Below are 20,861 nucleotides of genomic sequence, written 5' to 3'. Positions count from 1 at the left end.
TCTCTCTCTCTCTCTCTCTCTCTCTCTCTGTGTGTATGTGTGTGTGTGTGAATATGTGAGTGTTATTTTTTTATTCCAAGAATGTGCTAGTAGTCATGGTGAAAGATCAGCAACAGTCCCTGAGATAAGGCGACCTCTTATCACCCCAGCCTGTGCACCCCACGAGGCAGGCTTCCTCTTTTCTGTGGTACTCAAGCTACTTATTTTTGCACTGCATGTTCCCCAGAAAAGAGAAGACGTTTGGCAGAGAACTTTATCAGATGCACAACGTAGATTTTTACATTTATATTTAATACTGTTTTTTTTTTTTCAGTTGTGTTGATGCTTCACTGTCAGCCCCCCTCCCCTCTCTCTTTTTCTCTCAAGTTGAAATTCAAATAGTTTTTTTTTTGGTGTGACTGCATACAATACAACATTGCCAAAGCATAATACGCATAAATAAATAAGCTCTCTCTCTATGTCTGCCCTTCCGTGGGTCTATGTGTGTGATGTAGCAGGCTGACCTGCAGCTGTGCTGATAAGGGTGGAGAGAGGCTAAGCTCACATGCAATTGTCTGCAGGCAGGCCACAGGCAATGACAGCGCCACCCTAACACACCCGGCACCACACATATATGCACACACAAATAAAAACGTGTGAATGACTGAAAAATTGCTCTGCCATTAAAAGGAATGGCCACAAACACATAATGGCACACTATGGTCACTGAGAACACGAAAGATGTGGAGTGAGGGACCAAGAGAAAAGGAGCATGTGTACACACACAAACAACCGCATGCACACACACACACACACAAACACACACACACAAACAAACAAACAGAACAGAGCACTGTGATAAAAAAACATCCCCTTAACCTGAAGCAATACCTTGACAGACATCAATAGGTTTGACCTCAGCTAGCGCCAGTGCCCAACAGAGAGAGAGAGAGAGAGAGAGAGAGAGAGAGAGAGAGAGAGCGAGAGAGAGAGAGGTTTCAAGCAACAAATGGAAAAATGAAAGGGTGGAGACAAAAATGAAAGAGAGGAAGGAGGAGAGAAAGAGAGCGAGAGAGAACAGCTAAACCACTCCGATCATTATCAAAAGGCAGCTCCGTTTCCTACACTTCACATAAGCCCTATATACATTCTTTCAAATCAAAGTCATCAATTATGTCTTATCTGCATATGACTGAACTGTATAAACACTTTAAAAACTGAGCTGAATACTGAATACTGAATAACTGAATACAGAACTGCATATTTTTTAATTGCATTTTTCACCCATTTGACTCAGAATCATCAGAGTCACCATGTAATTAGGACTGTCACATAAAAGCAATCAAAAGTGCCTTCTCCAGGATGATTTAGTTTTGTGTTTCATGACAAATCATTAGTGATTTTTGTCAAAGTGTAAGGAAAGGCAGTTTGCTTCATTCTTAATTAAGAGACATCATAGCACAACATCAAAATTATACCACATTTCAAGCAATGAAAGTGGAGAAAGTAATGGTGGTTATGAGTGATAAAATAACTGGATTGGGACATTATTGCATGTGTGCTACTGTTGTTGGGAAAGGGGCAATATCTGGCCTACCTGTCCTGTATCTCTGTTTCAGACTGCTTCTGATCGTACCAGATATTTGAAACATTGAGAAATCAATTATTAATCCTGCGCAACCAGATCCCAACCAATCCCCAACAGGTAAAACACACTTGACCATCACATTGACATTGAGGTCAGCTAGGTTTGATGCGTCAACATGCATACAACATCATGTTTTACCATTAATTCATATTAGCCCCGACAGGACTGAATACCCTGTGTGAGAATACAGGGGGTGTCTGCAGACTGCTGTTGCCTGTGAGCATGGCTGTGCTGCAGAGTGATGGTGGGGTGTTGTGGCCTGTGTGAGGGCAGCCTGATTGCATGATGCTGGTGTGGCTGATTATGTGGAGGGTGGTTGTGGCAGTAGGGCTCAGACAGAAAGCTGGGAGGCCTCAGTGTCCCTGCAGTAACACCAGCAGCTCCGACCGCTTACATGCCAGTGCAGTTACACCAGCCTGCTGGGAACCACAGCAGCACGCATATGGCCTCTGCGCAACAGAGTGTGTGTGTGTGTGTGTGTGTGTGTGTGTGTGTGTGTGTGTGTGTGTGAGTGAGAAAGAGAGAGAGAGTGTGTGTGTCAGTCTGTTTTGAGTTGCACATTCGTGGTTGGGTGTGAGAACTTCATGTCAACATGCATTTGAGGGTATTTGAGTTTGAGGTTGTATATAAGTGTGTGTGTGTGTGTGTGTGTGTGTGTGTGTGTGTGTGTGTATCCGTGCTTGTGTGTCATGTAAAGTCCTGCTCCATTTGTCCACCAGCCCAAGGGCTACTGCTGACTTAGAGGCATTTGTTTCCAATAGGAGCATGTGCGCAGGACTATGCATGACAAATATCCACGTCCAGCACCTCCACTGTGCCTTAGGTCTTAAACTCCACACTTGGTCACTCAGATCAGGGTTGGATCTACCTATATGTGTACCAGCACCTGCTAAACACAATATCTGTCACATGCTTGGGCCAGACAGCACTATGCATTCAGCCTGTGATTTGAAAACACTCCTTCTGTTAAAAAAAAGCAGATTTGTCCTTGCTGACTATAAACAAATTTAGAAATGGAGCCTTTTTGCTGTGGCGTTCATGAATAGTGTATTGAGCACGTAGAGGCGCGGTGATAAGATCACAAAATGTATTTATGTTTCTTGAGAAAAATGACTCCTTGAAGACATCTAATGGTTGCAACAGCTCCTGAGGCTCGACTAGGAAGTGATGCAGGGCGATTTGTAACTTTATCAAATAATTCAATCTGCACTGACGAGGAACAAAGCAGCGTGGGACGCTCTGTTCTCCCCTAATCTGCTTTCATGGCCCAGAGAAAGAAAAGAGTGTTAACTGAACATTAATGCATATTAAACACACGGTGCTAGTTGGTTTCTACATGAAACATGCGCTTTGGATTAACCACACACCCCCCCCCCCCCCCCCCCCCACCCCCACCCGCGCCCTCACCAAACACAAACACACACACAGACGTCACACTTTACCGACTGAAAAATTGCTAGCCAACAGCAGTAAGCCACCTGGTGTGACCTCAACCACATTCCCAAAACCTAGTTTTCTGACTGTGGTAGTTTCCCTAGAATTGCATTGACCGGTCAAGGTCATTCACTAAACTGGCTATAAGAGCTTCCCGTCACGTACTATACCAACTCTCACCACCATCCTGAGAGAGCCCATTCCCTTCTAGACATGACACGGAGCTTAGGAAACGGAGCGCCTCGAAAAATGAAGCAAAACAAAACAATGAAAGGCTGGATTTCCACACCGGCCCCTCTGTGAATGTGAGTTACATTAAACCGCTTTTCACAGCAAAAGATTAGAGCGCACCAAGCCTGCCCATTCCATTCACCTGTGACCCACTAATACATTTGGATGATAATCTGCAGGTGGAGGTGATCCTCTGACAACCACTGATATTACTGTGAGTGGAGGGGGGGGGGAGGAGAGCGCAGGTTGGGAGGTGGAGGTGGGGGGGGTGGAGTACAGCAGAGGAGTTCCTTAATTAAATTTCCAATTGAAAAATGCATTACAAAATTGAACTGGACAAATCCCATTTTGAGACAAATTGGAGTGGGATTATCAACGTCTTAGCAGGGGATGGCAGCGCTTGGTGGTCCACTCCAGGTGGAAAACAGACCCCGACACGCGGCTAAGCGCCGGCGCTGACGCTCAAGGAGGGCATCACATCACAGTGGAGCTCAACGCCAGGGTAGAAACAGCTCGACAACAGGAAAAGGGCCTGGGATAGGCTGCGACCATGACTGATGCAGGTTAGATGGCAAGTTGGGTGAACTGATAACTAAATAGGCAGGAAATGACCACTAACTATAGTATGAGTTTTACAATTTCATATAAATCTCATTCATTCATTTATTTAGTAATCCATTCATTCTTGCAATATGTTTATGATAAATATTCTGCCAATACAAATAATGTACACTTATAAATAAATGGGACTTAAAAGGTCTACAGGGTTAGGCGTAAAGGCAGGGTTACTGCACAGAGTGGGGTCCAGGTTACAAGGAAATGGCATCTCCTGTTGGCAGCTGCACACACCTTTAGCCAAAATCACAGCATACTGAAATCTGCCTCCTATCTTCAGATTCTGTGTTTTTTCTGTTTTTTTTTTTTATCTTCATCTATCTTTAGATAAATATTCCACATTCCCTCATGCACTCCCTGACCTACCCCCTCACCCTCGCCCTGGCTTAGGCTCCCACATTGGAGAATGTCCTCCGATATAAGAGAACTGGGGAAATATTCTGTGGGCCGACCGCCTCTAACACTAACTCTAGCCTCTGGTGGGCATGTGTCTGCTCCAGCTCTCAGAGAGATGCTTTCAACCTGACAACCCTAAGAGAGCAGCGAAAGTTCAGTTGCACAGCCAAAAACCTGCTCTGGCAGTGTTTAAGCCCGAGCAGGACGTCAGGAGCACGAGGGCCCTTTGCCTGTTTGCTTAAATTTTTCATTGTAAAAAGCCTGCTGTTCATCTGCGGCAGCCCGACCTAACAAGACTCTCTGCTTAATAATAAAAAACGCCCGTCAGGAAAAAGATGTGAGATCCGAAGCCTCCCTTCCATGTACGCACATAAAACATAAAACTGCGGGGGGAAAGTTTGTTTTATTTGAGTGCCGTGTTGGTCTGGCGGCGGAGGGAATAAGCTGTTGGCCATTGCTTGGCTGGCTTTGGAGGCAGGCCAGGCTGCGCGGATGTGAAATGGCAAAGCAGAGGGCAGGCATTTTTAACACTTACTGCCTCGTGACAAGAAGCCCCAGGCATTCCATAACACGTGTATATTCACAAAATTCAATTGGCAATTTCCACCAGTCCCATTTCACAGGAAGGTTATTTTATTGGCCCATATGTATTGTGTATGCCCTTCACTACAGCATCCAGATAAGCCGAGACTGGCTCAGGCATATCTGGCACATGGCGCCTTTCGGTTTCTCCGAGTGAAACAGCCTGACTTTAATGGGGGGACCGAGGGTGTGGTAAGGCCATTAAATAAAGAGATGGGGTATGGAGCTGGCTCCATGACGCCATGCTTTGAGAAGAGATGGGTGGGGTGACACATGGAAAATGTATCCTACCACACAATTAAACAATTAAAACCTCAGTTTCAATACCACGTTGTAAACAAAGCCCTCCATTCGTGTTGTTCTGAGCGGGGAAGTCATCCACATGCATGTGATATGGAAACTGCCCCACTCTTTTTGATTCGCGATTTGTGAACAAAGTGATTTAGACACACACCCAAGAACTGGGGAACAAGGGAAACGGTTTCCCATAGAAAATGGGAATATTCTGCTGACTAGTGTGTGTGTGTGTGTGTGTGTGTGTGTGTGTGTGTGTGTGTGTGTGTGTGTGTGTGTGTGTGTGTGTTCACACCTGAAGTTGTACTGGCAAGAGCTCATCATGTCGTACATGGGAAAGATGGCACATAGACAGTTCTCCAGAGGGACAAAGGTCCTTTCAGTAACCCAAGTATAACTCAATTATACTACATTGATCCCCAAACACACACACACACACACACACAGAGACACTCTCACACACACACACACACACACAGAAAAGGAGTGAGAAAGCGCATGTGAGGGATGAAGAGCTGTGCTGATTCAGTCGTTTGCTTTTTTCTGATTTCCAATCCACCCAGTGTCCGTCTTCCCCATATCCTCATTATCAGTGCTCTGATGTGTCTGTGTTCACGCTGGAAAAAACAATATGTACTCATTGCAAGGGAGAAGACTTAAGAGGAGATCAGATTCTTGGCACTCCACACACTCCACACAGCACAAAAGGCAAAGTGAATGCTTGCCTGACACATAGATTATCAGAGGCCTTGCCTGACTGCCACGAAGAGATAACTCTATGGATCTTCTGGCTGAAATAATAATAAGAGAATTCCATAGGAAAACAAATACTTAGTAAATCACCAGCATAAATCATCCGTTCAATAAGAGAACGAGAGACCGAAGGAGAAAGAGAAGGAAGAGGAAAGAGATGAGATATGGGAGGAGAAGCCAAACATGAAACTTGCATGAATTAATGAGCAACAATGACGAGCCTTATCGGAAGAGCAGAGGGAAATCACCGGGCCGGCTGGCGTTCCTCCACGTGTGATGCCGCACTCCGGTGTCACTCTCACTGACTATGTGGAATTAAATGAGCGGAAGTGATTGCAATTCAGTGGTGAGACATGCGTGAAACTGCTGGGTTGCGGCGGGTCTCGCTCTGGCCCAGCCCCAGCCCGGCTAGAAGGAGTCGCGTTTGCAGGGCCCTGATGCCTCTGCACTCCGCACCGCAAGCAGCACCGAGGTAAGCCGTTAAAGCTCTGCCGTGTTTATTTGCAGCCAGAGGCCCTGGATAAAAGCACACTGATGAATAAATAACTCGTATGCCGTGAGCACAAGACCACTTCAGCTTGGCGATACGAGTCAGTTATGACACGCTGCCATGCATGCTTCAGATTAGCTTAAGACTCTGCATCAGATTGCCATCCACTGTATTTACAGCCCTGGGTGATGCTCAGCACTCAGCCATGTTTTATGATCACAGTCCCGTCAGCATTTGTCAGCGTCCATATAGACTTTTATTACAGTGAGTTTGCTCTATCCAGCCACTGCGCTTCTATTAATGGCTCCTCGCTCTGTTGTAGCGTTCCCGTTTTAAGTCGGGGAGTTATTTTAAGGCACAGAGTGACACTGGGTGTCCCAGTCTCACTGGGGAATGCCATCATTGCCAGCGTGTGTCTCGCTAAATGCCAGCATCTTCAGTACAGAGTTTTGGCAGCCCTCCCCAGTCCTTTCCTGTCGCAAACCCAACCTCTCCGGTGGGAGAGAAGCCAATTTTCAGGAATACCCTTTCTTGTCAAACCCTCTCTTCGTACCCCCTTTAAACAGAATGAGCGCTCTATCTTTTTTTTTTTTTTTTACTTTTTTGAAGTAGCTTACAAAGAAAGTCCTGCACCTAATACAAAAAGAATCTTCAAAAAAGTGTTGGTGACAAACGCAGGTCGCGCGCAGGTCGTCATGGAGAGGGATGATGAGGGGGTGAGGGGGCGTTAAGGAATGCTAGCGTGTGCTTTTCAAGGTTTGACAGGGGCCTCGTTATCAGAGCTGGCACCTGCGTGGAGGGCCAGAAGCCATGAAGAACAGGAACGGGCCGGGAAGAAAGTGCACGTGTGTGTGTGTGTGTGTGTGTGTGTGTGTGTGTGTGTCTGTGTGTGTGTTGTGGTGACGGGAGATGTACGGAGGCAGAGCAAAGCGGAGACTCTGGTAATTGGTTCCATTGACCCTTCTTTCTCTACACCCCCATCCCTCTGACTAAACCCTTCTGCTTTCACTCCTTTTCCAGTCCCTCCACTTATCTTTGACAGCCTGGCGATGAAGTGGACGATGGAACCCAATGCCTGCCGGGGAGATAGCGTTAGCACACGCTAACCTTGGCCAGCGGAAATTCCCAAGTATGGCCCTGTGGGTCACTAACTGAGTGAGCTGGTATTTGATTTGGAGCCACTTAGCATTTCACTGATGAAGGAAGCGGCAAGGATAGGGTGTGCAGAGCAGAGCAGAGACAGATACAGAGACCGAGAGGGAGAGAGAGGGAGGGAGGGAGGGAGGTGGGGGCGGGGATAAAAGACGTCATAAAAGAGAATGGAGGCCGACTTTTATTGGCAGTCAGTTTAATTAACCATGTTAATGAACAATTATGGCAAATTATTCTATTCCTCCCATTAGAATAGAAAATGGAAGACTTTTACTGAGCACGGCTATGGGCGGGGTGCACACAATGTCCCACAATTCACCTGTGTTTAACAGCGCTGAGGGGATAATGGATAGGTTAAAGAGATCCGCTGGGGCCTGCTGCGCTCCACTGCCAAAGGCCTTCCCCCGGAGAAGCCTGAGGGATTCCCTCCTCACAGGGGGAACATGCTGGGAGTGTTAGGGAGCGTGACTGACGCCCTGTCAGACTGTCACAAGGATCCAGAATAGAACACTGTCAGTGGAACAACACACTGATGGAAGCCCAGGTTCTCATTTGTCAAATAGGTAAGCTCAAAACCAACATATCAGGAAGGGTGTTCCTCAGCTTCTTCCACGAACCTTTTTTCCTGAGTGGCACTAAGAGGTAGGTATGCTTAAGAAAACACAAACATGTTGCGGGGGGCGTGTACTCATTTTTCATCCAAAGAAATTGATGCCCCCAAATCTTTGACATGAATTCAACACCAGTTAAGGTTTTATTTGACATCTTGACAGGATGCAGTTGTGGAAGACTCAGTGATCCTTAAAAGCAACAGTATATAGGTTGTTTGATATTATGATGTCCCTAGCTGACATGTCAAGTATGGGTTTTGTTTTGTTTTATTAAAAGGCTATCATGTGAAAGTATACGTGCACACACATACATACACAGACACAGACACACACAGAAACACACAGACACACAGAGTGCTGTGCCACTCATACCTCGTCAATAATTCCTAACGTCGTACTCCCATATCTCCTGTCTGACAGCCATTCAGCCATGGTAAACAGCGGAACGCTCTGGAAACTGCTGAGTCACCTTCAATTGCATATCATGGTTATTGACAGCTGGGATTAGCATAAGGGGGATTCTCAATACATCAGCGGTATATAACTAGAGAGATAGGTCCCTGTGGAAGGTTCCTGTGTGTGTGTGTGACCAAATGTGTTTACATCCGTGTGTATTTGTGGGTGATAGTGTGTGTACTTGTGCGTGTACTTCTGCTCTAGTTCAATCTCAAATGTATACGGTTGCTGGGCCATGATGTGATCAAGAATGTTACAGCCGCACAACAATTGGTTGAAAGCTGTTTTTACCTAAATGTGCTCCATGTGAATTTCCACCACAATCTTTCTCCACTGCCTTGTTGAGGAAAGACTTCTACACCGTTTTGTGTATGGAAGTGTGCATCTTTTCAAGATGTACAGTATATTCATTCAAATCGCTTTGTTCCTCTATCTTTCTCTCTCTCACACACACACACACACACACACACACACACACACACACACACTTTCCCCCTCCCATTTTCTCATACCTGTCCTTCTCTCAACCAGTTCTCCTTCCCCTTTCTCTACACCCCCACCCCCCTCCCTGCTGACAGAGGGCTGAAGACTGACGGTGGCTTTGATCACCTATCCTCAGTCTGCCTTTGTGCTCTGGCGGGCTGGGAGACGTCGTCCTCTGTTCTTCTACACCTGTCACTGCTGCCAGTCACTCACAGCACATAATAATAGAAGTAATCTGTGTGCTACCTGCATCCATAGGGGTGTCAGTGTGTGTGTGTGTGTGTGTGTGTGTGTGTGTGTGTGTGTGTGTGTGTTTGTGTGCACACATGTGTGAGCTTGCGTGCAAGTCTCTTGTGTATTTCTCTATGTGTTTGTGCACTCATCTGTGTGTGTGTGTGTTTGTATGTATATGTTGCAAGGGCTGATTGCAATCATCGCACTCTGCAAAAGCACCCTTGTCGTCCACCCTACTGTGTCTCTCTGCCGTTGCAACCGATGTATCAGAGCCCATTTTGGTTCTCTCTCGTCATTAATGCCCAAAGGAGTGCCTGCTCCTTCATTCAGGTAGTTGAGCAGGGCCAGACCAGTCTAATTATGCTCTCTCACTCCAACCAAGGCTCTGAAGTACAGAGATGATGAGGTGCTTTCAACACAAAGAAACACACAGGCACATCCCAGCATGTGTGAAACAAGCGGCAGTGGCAATCACCAGTCCGTACAAAAATGCCTGTGAGCAATGGCAACAGATGCAGCACATACATGCATATGTGTGTGTGTGTTTGTGTTTGATAGGGCCTGCAACCGCCTTTAATTTGATGATCTCGTGTCAACATTAGTTCAACTCTCCCCCTTACAGCATCATCTTCAGGACTAGTGGGTAGGGGCTAGGAGGCCAACTAAAACGAAGGGAAACTCTTATCACTGCAGTCCATGCCTTCCTATGTGTCCATCTTTTCTTCACTAGGGGGAACTGAATGAGGTAAGTGTGTTTACAAGTATGAGGCATCAGTCGACGTCAACAGATGGTTCAACACATTAAAATGTTTCATGTTTGGTGCTCAAGAGCTCTCCGGCGCTCAATGGTTTTATATTGCTTGTTAATACGGCAGTTGATGTGGGAGTTTTCATCGCAGGGTTTGGCTGCGGGAGCTTAATTGATTCCGAGGTTGTGGATCCTTGGGAGCTCTATGCATATGCAGGTATGCTCTGAGCCGCCGACCCCTAAATACATATATTAGGCGAGCATGCCCTGAAGGCACAGACCGCCTTGCATATATTAGACAAGCCTGCCCTGAAGACACAGACCGCCTTGCAGTTCTGCAAGTTCTGTACAGCTGGGGGGTGGGGGGGAGAAAAGGAGGGCCCTGTCTCCCATACCTGTTGCCATGGAGCTGACCGCTGCTTCCAGATGCCAGCAGATCAAGTCCACTCAGAGTTCCACCTGCGTCCCCCTCATTTTACCTCCTCCCTCTCCATCCATCTCTCCTTTTTTGGGGCTGGCAGGTCTGGCACGCGCTGCTCACATATTCGTGCAGCTCGGTGGGAGCCGTCGCTGCATACGGAGTGGGAAGGCTCCGGGCGAAAGGGAAATCATCTCGGAATAAAAAAGCTCCCTTTGGAATGTCAAAAATTGGATCAGCATGCAAAAAACGCAATCCTGCCTTTTTTCCCCCCCACACACACCTCCCCCTCTCTCCTCCTTCTACCACTTTATCTGAAACCTATTGCCTCAAAATGAGATATTAAGAACACAGAGAGAGAGAGATTATTTCCCTCTCTGTAAGGTTCTGAAGCAGGAGAGGCTTTATCCACTGACTGATTCAGTGTGCCATTCAAAAAGCCAGTGCTGTCCTGGGGCCAGGAGGCTGTGACTGTTCCACCCCGACAGCCGAATAAACAGCATCTGATTTCCAAAACAATGCCCTTTATAATACACAAACCACAGCACAGCCACTCAACCACGCATGAACACAAATTAAGGCACACAAACATAAACGCGTGTGCAAGCAGACACAATCAGGCACTCGCACAAAAATATAGACACATACACACATGTGGAAGCAGGCAGAAACAGACTCAGCCATGCATCCATGCACACACACACACACACACACACACACACACACACACACAGAGAGAGAGATTCAGATACACAAGTACAATGATAGGCACTTATTCACATACAAACACACACACACACACACACACACACACATATACTGTACATACAACAGAAATACAAACCCAGCCAGACCTTAAAGCCTGTTTATTTCCTTTGCTCTGTCCTAAATGGGCCAAGGCACGGTCGGAACCTGTGACATGTAAGCCCTTATAATAAGTTCCCACTGAACCCCACACAGCCAACCAGAGTGAGGGGGGGAAAGCCTAACATAAGCTTGGTCCAGCAGTCACTCACACTCAAGAAGATGGAGAGAACAGTGAAGGGAAAGAGAGACAGGAAGAGAGAGAGAGAGAGAGAGAGAGAGAAACACAAAACCGAGGTAGAGAAAGAGATGGTTTGGCAATCCCTTCTGCTTAAATGATACAGAGGCAATGAGGCTGCTGTCAAAGCCATTTCCATGTGCTCCGGCAGCAGGGGGTCTGTAGAGCTGGGCCAAAAGCACAGCGGGGCTACGAGGGCCACAGTCCAGCCCGTCTGCAGAGCGACTGCCCAATCAGCCACACAGAGAGAGAACGAGAAAGAGGGAGGAGAGGAGAAAAGCAGAGAGGAACGTGAAATCTGCCTGCATGGCCAAGACCAAATGAATAAGAAGAGAGAGAGAAAAAGCTGAAGAAAGAAGGGGAGAGGACAAAGTGGTATGAAAGAGAGCGATAAAATAGGAGGAGATTACTAAGGAGGAGAGGAACTTGAGGAGGATGTGAGAAGGACAGGTGGAGAGGCACTAATGAGACTGGCGATTTATACGGCTACACGGTCCATAAAGCACTAGACCCGGGCCTGGAGAGAGAGAGCGAGAGAGAGAGAGAGAGAGAGAAAGAGAGAGAGAGAGAGAGAAAGACGAGGCAGCTGATGGACGGCCTCTACAGCGTCTTCACTCGTGCCTCAACAGCAGATCTGTAAACAATCTGCTCTTTTTGTCTGTTTGCCTCTTTGATCATTTTTGGAGGGGAAGCTCAAGGATTTGTCAGGTAGTTGTTGGGAAGTAATTAACTGTGGTGTTTCCACATATCATTTTTACAGACTCCTCATTACTTACACGCCACATCTCTGACAAAGTCTCCTTCATCAGGTGTAATGGATTTGTCTGAGGGTTATTGAGAGGGAAATTCCATGTCGCCCATTGATTGCTTGCTTATAAATCCTTTCTGTACCTTTTACGAGACCAATTATACACAGCATCCTTCACTGACTGTCTCTTCCAGTTTATTCCAGCATTTCTGTTACCTAAACTACAAAATACAGTGGAAAACCATTTACCTGACCAAGTGTTCTACCTACTGTCCGTCTACTAGCGGGCTTTCTGGGGGTCTTAGATTTCTCGGGCACACTGTAGTTTGCAGTGGTCTTAGCCTGTAACACTATCCTCGAAAAAGTGTTGCAGTTGCACTTTTATTTATTTATTCATGAATACACAACATAATCTATATACATACATAGACTTTATATATTTTCCTCCAGATCTTTCCGTGTGAGGCAGCACTATTGCTGACAGAGTGCTGCTTCAGGTATGACTGCAGAGGCTGTGTTAGAGTACTGCTTTGACATAACTGCAGTGCGGTGAGAAAACACAGGACCACGGCAGTGCTTTTCCCAAGGATTGCGCCATTAATCCAGCTCTCGTCTGGATCGTTAGGGGTGTTAATGCAGCCCGCGTTGAGCCATTAGATGCGGACTCCTCCGGGTCACGCTTGAGAGGGCCCGTGAGTGAGTGTCTCGGCGCCGAGGCCCCTGCTTCCGTGCTAACCAACCCCCCCCAGCAGTCAGGCGCCACTTCCTTACCAGCCTCTGTCACCACCGATGAGCCGGAACACTCAACCTCGTGTCGAGGGGAGAAAAATCCACCCGCTCTGCATACTGATAAACACAGCGGTTGTGTAACACTGCAGCTACAGTTAGAGTTGTTGCCGTCGCCATGTCTGAAGCTTGGCCTCTATCAGGAAGCTACTTCTCAGATTCCAGGGTCCATACAGAACGACAGGGTTCACTGGGTTCATGGTTCAGATGTCTGAGGTATTAATGAACTGACAAACATGTCTTTTCATTGACTATACTCATTGACTATCCCTACGGCGACGTCGTCGTCTTCTAGGTTCTGACTGTTGTTTGCTATTGAATGTAATTCTCTGACTCAAATGTAAAAAAAAAAATGTTTTTTATGATATCCATCGCACCAAACTCTGGATGACCGCAGCATGTGTTTTTTTTTACATACAGTGTTCAAAAGAGGTCTTCACCTCAGAGGCTATCATGGCCTCATTGTGACGCTTTAACCAGGCAATGGGTTTTTAATGTCTTTAATGAGAGGCATTCTGACTACCAAGCCCAAACAGCATGTATGACGCTTCACGCCAGGCTGCCATGACGCCTTAGTGGTGTTTGGATGCGTATGGGGCTAACGCTGAATAATTATTGCGACTCAACGGAGAGGCAGTGCATGCTGTCACAGTTACACCAGTGCCACGAGCTCACATTAGATTCCGCATGACCGTACAAAATGCCACCAAGTTGAGTGAATTTCGGGGGAATGGTTCGTGGGAGGACATGTTGGGTGATTAGCGGAGCCCACAGAAGGTGTAGAAGGCCTTCGCAGTGAGGGTAGAGAGCAGGACCTCCATGGTACAGAGTTATGAAGTGGGAGAATCAGCTGCAGTGGAAGTGCAGTGGGAGTATTAACTGCAGAAAATGTCGCACAGGTTCTGACATTAACACAATGCCTCTGGAATAATACAGCAAAGGACGAACTAGAGCTCAGCAAATCACTGGTCCACTCTGTGAGCACAGACTAAAATTCTCTACACGTGTGAGACCATTGTTGGTGTGACCATGTGTCTCTTTATTAGTCCATCAAAGTGCTCTCTTTCTCTGTGTGTGAGTGTGAGTGTGTGTGAGAGTGTGTGGTTATGTGCATGTGTCTGTGAACATGAATGTATTTTGCAAGCATTTAGTAGTAAGTGGAGCATACTCATAGAGTTTAAAAATGAGAGACGTGAACACAAGCGAAAATCTCTGCATGAATGCCTCAGCACGACTCTCTGCTGGGCCCCAGGGTCCTAAAGCCCAACAATTATCAGTTGCTATAGGAATATATGCATGCTTCATGCATAACCGTTGGAATAGTAAAAAAAACAACAACAACACACACACACACACACACACGGACTGATGCACACACTCACAGATATTTAAACGGAGACTCAAATACCAACAGCATTGCTCTACACACATTTTCTTCCCTGTTCAATGCTTTCAGTAGCTAGTGTAAGGTCAATCACACACACACACACACACACACACACACACACACACACACACACACACACACACACACACACACACACACACACACACAGAGAGAGAGAGAGAGAGAGAGAGAGAGGGAGAGAGGGAGAGAGGGAGAGAGAGAGAGAGAGAGAGAGAGGGAGAGAGGGAGAGAGAGAGAGAGAGAGAGAGAGAGAGAGAAAAAGAGAGGTTTACTGCAAAAACACACACATAAATATATATGCACCAAGCCTTGGAGTAGAAAAGCCTTATCATTGCAACACAAAACACATAATGTTTTGATTTCAAATGTGAGCTTGTTCAAGACAACCACAAAAGGACCTTTCTTCCTTACACAGCAACATAAATCAAGTTTCTGTTCACACTCACACTGTTTACACTCACAAAGACAGACCCAAAAAGATCAGCAAAAATATCAGAGCAAGGCTCAATTGTCATTTTTTTGTGGGTTGAAATTCCATGAACTGAAATTGACTTGATTTCCTTGGACAGACACTTGCACAGCTACCTGGCTACTGAACATGTCGACCTACCGGCGCATCATTTCAAATCAAACTGTTTGTTTCCAAAAGTATTCACAGAACACAGTGTGAGGGAAGAGTCAGAAAAGTGTCAGTGGACACGTACTAACATTTTAGGGAAAGATTTAACATTTTCACATGCAATAATATAAAATGGTAACTTCTAACATTTTCAAACTTTTTTGCCTTCCTGTTCCTACTGTTTTTCTATTCCCACTGTTCTTGAGTGCAAATTGACTGTTTTACAGTTTTTAATGATGCCGTGAAGATATGACAACCTCAGTTTTTAGTAGTCTTCTCCCTCCAAGGTGTCTCAGAAAAGTTAAGGGTTAGGGTCTTGGACTGCACTTGGTAGATTACTTCCCTAGTCAAGATTTGTTGTTATATGCTAATTCATTTTTGTTCCTGTGACCATGCTATGAAGGTAAATATGACTTCCCTTATACGAAATATTACTTCCTCCTTATTATTCTGTCAAGCTAGCTAGTAACCAGTTGACATTAACTAGCTAGCAAGCAAGCATGATACAAACATCTGCGAAATAGGTCAGTCTAACATATTATTATTATATTTGCTCAACAAAAGATTTCCCCTAGAGCAATGTTTTGACCAAGAAAGAAAAATAGTTTTGGGGTTGAAAAACCACCAGTCTTCATCATATACATTCCTATTTGCATCGTTTACAGAGAGCCTGTTTCCTCTGGACAAGTGTGCATCCCACCTTTATATACATTTTAGTGTTAATCTATGAATTATTAACTAAGTATGAAGAAGTGAATGTGAACTGAACATGTTGTGAACATGTATATCATCTTTCATGTGCTATATGTATTCTTTTAAAATGAAACAATAGCTGGACTTGACATGGTAACTGGTAATTTGTTCAAAAGGACCAGTGGAATTGTTGATGAGGAAAGTAAAGACTCTTTCAGCCATACTGGTCAACCCAGAATGGCACGTCATTGATTGCCCAGTTCCCCAGTTCCCCAAGGTGAAGCCTACTCACAACGTTAGCAGATTTGTCCTTCACATCGTAGACACTGACTTTGATGACGGTCTCCTCCAAGATGGGACACTGTGGCGGGAACGTCACCCCTGTCACGAACAGAGGGTCTCTTGTTCCCTGAAAGAGAGAGGGAGGGAAAGAAAGAAGGGGGATGTGTGTTTAGAGGGAGTGGGCTGAAGTTGGGGATGTAAGTGAGCCAACAGCTGCACACAGCCTGCCAGCCACACACACACGGCGCCACCCCCGGCATTCCCCACCCCCTCACCACCCCCTCTCTGTCTCCATCCCAATCGGGCAGATGGGGAGATCACAGGCCTGCTCTCCAGGAGAAGCCTGGGGCTATGGTACACCAGATGACCAGGCTCATGGTGAGGGAACCATGGTATAGACAGGGTGTGGGGGGGCCCACAATCAAACACACTCACACATATCAACATATATATACACACACACACACACACACACACACACACACACACACACACACACACATAAACGCACAAATAGCACACACATCCACTGACTCACTCTCTCTCATCTCTCATACACACACACACACACACACACACACACACACACACACACACACATCACATGAAGGAGGGCTGAGGGGTTTTGAGGGGAGCAGCTGTGGCAGAGTGTGTGTCTCTGGTGGGTCGGGCCATTCCAGTTGAAAGGCGGTGTGTTTACTCCCAGGCTTCCGGCCCCAGTGCCCACAGAGGGGCGGCTCCATAACACAACTCCCCCCCGGGACAACAACGGGTGGGGCACAAATGGTAAATACACACACACAGATATATACAAACACACAAAGATATGCCTGCACAAACACGCAGAGATAAGCATGCACATGCACAGACTCATATACAGATATGGTACAACACACACACACACACACACACACACACACACACACACACACACACACACACACACACACACTTACAGTACTGTGGAAAAGTTAGAGAACACCAGATGTTACTGGATGTTGTGAAAACATCCACAAACCTACTCTTTCATGGCTGCTGAGGAGTACATATTGACCTGCTACTTATAAGAATCTCCATCTTAGCCCCATGAGTAAAGCTCTCTCCTCTGGCCTTCTTTCTCCTCTCAGTAGAGGCTTTTGATCGTTAAACATCCTTTCAGACCCACAGTTGAAGAATCAATAGAAAACACCTGTGAATTTATTCAGACTTAAAAGAATGTTGGCGCTCTCAAGAGAAATGTTTTAGGTGCTTCCTGAGGCTTTTGGTAGTCGCCACTGCTTTAGACGATTGTTTGGAATCCCCTTTCATCTATATCTTCTTTGAATGGGATTCTATTATATTTGGTATGGACACGGATGAGGAAATTTTGAGATTTATGAGTGAAACTGAAAACAATAAACTGTACCGAAGTGCTATGAACTCCCTGAATGAAGTACTTAGAAGGGTGAAATAGCATCGTACCGCATAGACACACACATACACACAAGCATACAGAGTTGTGGATGTGAGGCAACATATTCACAATGACAGACCCACTAATGCCCAATTCCCACACACACACACACACACGCTCACACTCACATTAACAAACGCACTCAGAACTCCACATTGAAAATCAAACACACGGCAAAAACACACAAAAACAGATAAACAAACCCTAAACGGCCAGTCCACAACATGACACACAGTCAACTGGCATGGAGAGCTCGTCTGGTGGAGCGACGACACTAAACGGTCCTAAACGCCAGTCCCTGTGTGGGCCAGGACTGGCCCTGTGATCAGTCATCTGGACACGGGATCGATGGGCACTCGCAGACCCACCGCTTAACCTTGGCTTTATTGGAACGGCTGACACCTTTATCTCTGCAAAGACTAAACTAACTCCCCTAAATGTTGTTACTGGCTGTATTTCTACCCATTACACCATTACGAGGGAGTACAGCAGAGGAGAGGGGAGAGAAGAGAGGAGAGGAGAGGAGAGATTAGTTGAGGAGAGAGGAGAGAAATAAAAGTGGATTAGACAGGAGAGGAGCAGACTAGAGAAGAGAAGACAGGACTTGAGGTGGGACACAACACGAGGAGAGGTCCAGTGAGATTTAGTGAGAGGACACTAGATGAGAGAAAAGAAGAGAGGCCAATCCAGGATAGCAACTCAACAGAGCAGGGAAAAAAATAACTCTGACACTTCTGGGTGCAGGCCAAACCTCCCAACACACACACACACACACACACACACACACAGTTCAACTCGCTCAACTAAGTCCACAAACAGCTCAATAGCTTTTTTTTTTTTTAAAGCCTACACACTGCCCAGTGAGAGGCTTCAGTAAGGTGACAGAGGGGCTGAGGAGCAGCTGGCATCCCGCCAGTAGGTGCCAACCCGACGGGCAGCGCATCTGTGCCGCATGAGAGCGGGCACAAGCCTGGCACCGCCGCTGTGGTCGACTTGAAATAGTATCAGCATGCTGTGCCCAAGCACCAGTTCTAACACGCTAGCTCACCCGTAAGGCAACAGACGGTGCCCACCTAGCTAGCACTTGGCCTTAAGCGGCAAACCCCAATGCCCACCCCACATCCAGCACTTACCAGCATGACGGAGTGATGTCCTTAAGGAATGCCTGGGTACAGCAGAGAGGGTAAGAGCTGGGCGCTTGTGTCTATCAGGTGTGTGTGTGTGTATATGATAAAGAGAGAGCGTTCGTGTGTGTGTCAGTGTTTAAATGAAAAGCCAGAGTCTGAAGGCTGGGAGTATTCCGGAGAAGAGAGGCAGGGGCAGAGTCTCCACACGCCTGCGGTTAGGGCTACGGACCCTTCTCAGGATAGGCCAGGAAGATTTAGCAGCAGCAGGGTGTGTGTGTGTGTGTACATGTGAGTGTGTGTGTGTGTGTGGGTGTGTGTGTACATGCGAGTGTGTGTGTGTGTACGTGTGAGTGTGTGTGTGTGTGTGTGTGTGTGTGTGTGTGTGTGTGTGTGTGTGTGTGTGTGTGTGTGTGTGTTTGGAAAGGTAAATGGGTAGGAAGGGCTGTCCCAAAGTGGTTGACTACAATTCCGTTTGCTCAGTAATAATGCACACCCCCACAAACACACACACACACCCACCCACCCAGAAACATGCACACACACACAGACACAGACATACAGACACACACACAACCGCCCAGATATAAATACTCTGAGAGATCCTGAGATCCAAATTATTGGCAAACATGCAAACACACACACACACATACACTCTGACTCCACTTCTCAGACATCAAAGGATGTTTTATGCAGCCGTTTCATGAGTATGACGTCAAATCCCAGTGGGCTTGGCCAGTCCTGGGCTGTTAGCTGAGCAAAGACTGTGTGTGTGTGTGTGTGGGTGTGTGTGTGTGTGTGTGAGAGAGAGAGAAAGGGAAAGAGAGAGATGTCTGTGTATTCAGAAGGGGATTTTCCCAGAGATTAGGAGGTCTGAACCATACCATGCTCCAGTGACGGCTCTGACTTACTTTTTCCCCCTCAAGCAGCAATTCAAACAAGATCCAGTATGTTTCCAACAAAACGGTGCTGTGCTGTGCTGTTGGGATGTGCAGGCCACAGACCGGCACGTTTCTGCAGACACCTCACCACTTCTGCAAACCTGACAGTTGTTCCAAACATCACATTATTTTTGGTTTTAGAAAGTCAGTAACCACACATACATTCACCGGTGTTTCTTTCTTGTGATTTTCTTAGAAAAAGCACCAGACGCAGTACTTTTCTCACTGTGTGTGTGTGTGTGTTTGTGAGTGAGGGTGAAATGGTGGCTTTAATAATAACACACAGACAGACACGCAATTCACTGACAACTATTTATAGTGAAGCGGGGAGAGAGGGAGAGCAGTAAGTATGCACACGGTACTGTTCTCTGTGACCTAATTGGGAACTGTTTGGTTGCTGTTTAGGTGAACACCAGAGCTGACACAACACAGGAGGACAGACACGGGACATGTGACCGCTTTCTTCTCAAGTGCAGAAAGAAAGAGAGAGCGCAATTTATCCAAACGCTACTTTAGATATGAGAGGCACACACTGCTGATCATAAAAGATTCAATGATCATTTACAGCAATCCAGAGCACCTCCGCTCGGGCCCGCTGCCCGTTCGAAGCGCCGAGGGCACTACAGCGGCGTTACCAAGGAGGCGCCGAGGGCACTACAGCGGCGTTACCAAGGAGGCGCCGGAGGCCAGAGAGAGAAGAGCCGGGGCGCTGGTGAGGCTTAGGCTAGCCAACGTACAAGCTGTGCGAGTGGAGAGCAAGGATCCTCCTTCCAGCGGGAAACAAGGGATTGTAACATCATCTGTTTTACAGACGCTTGGTCGTTCAAAGAGATACCAGACCACGCAAATCACACCCTTGGAGTTATCCGTGTTTCGTGTCAAGAGACCTCACAGGCGAGGGACGAGGTGTATGTTTCATAATCAACAATGCTGGATCCTGCTATCTCAGGAACGTTCATTCCCTCAAGTCTTTCTGCTGCCCCGGAACTGAAATATCTCACGCTCTTCTTGTGTAGGCCGTAGGGAGCCGGCAGCCTGGGGAGCTCACAGCTACTGTTGTGACAGCTGTGTACATCCCGTCACAAGCTGACCCGGGGCGGGCACTCAAGGAACTGTACAGGACAGTCAGCGACACAGTAAACTGCGTGGCCTCGCAGAGCTCCAGCTGGATGATTACGTTCGCAAAGACGACACAGCAGTGATAGGCCTGATTACCGACAACGATTAGACGGCCTATAGGA

The 20,861-nt window shown here is 46.7% G+C and overlaps 1 protein-coding gene across 3 annotated transcripts in view; it reads right to left on the bottom strand.

The window, feature by feature from the left end:
- Positions 1 to 15,974: 15,974 nt before the first annotated feature.
- LOC116218355 (type II inositol 3,4-bisphosphate 4-phosphatase-like) overlaps positions 15,975 to 20,861 on the bottom strand; it is a 166,691-nt gene continuing 161,804 nt past the window's right edge. For all 3 annotated transcript variants that reach the window (XM_031559503.2, XM_031559502.2, XM_042703125.1), the window contains one exon: positions 15,975 to 16,229. In XM_031559503.2, the coding sequence (XP_031415363.1) occupies positions 16,035 to 16,229 (195 nt within the window). In that variant the 3' untranslated portion in view covers positions 15,975 to 16,034. The remainder of the gene's footprint in view (positions 16,230 to 20,861) is intronic.

The sequence above is a fragment of the Clupea harengus genome, chromosome 22 (genome assembly GCF_900700415.2).
Source record: "Clupea harengus chromosome 22, Ch_v2.0.2, whole genome shotgun sequence".
Taxonomy (NCBI): Eukaryota; Metazoa; Chordata; class Actinopteri; order Clupeiformes; family Clupeidae; genus Clupea; species Clupea harengus.
This window is presented reverse-complemented; position numbering and strand designations above follow the sequence as displayed.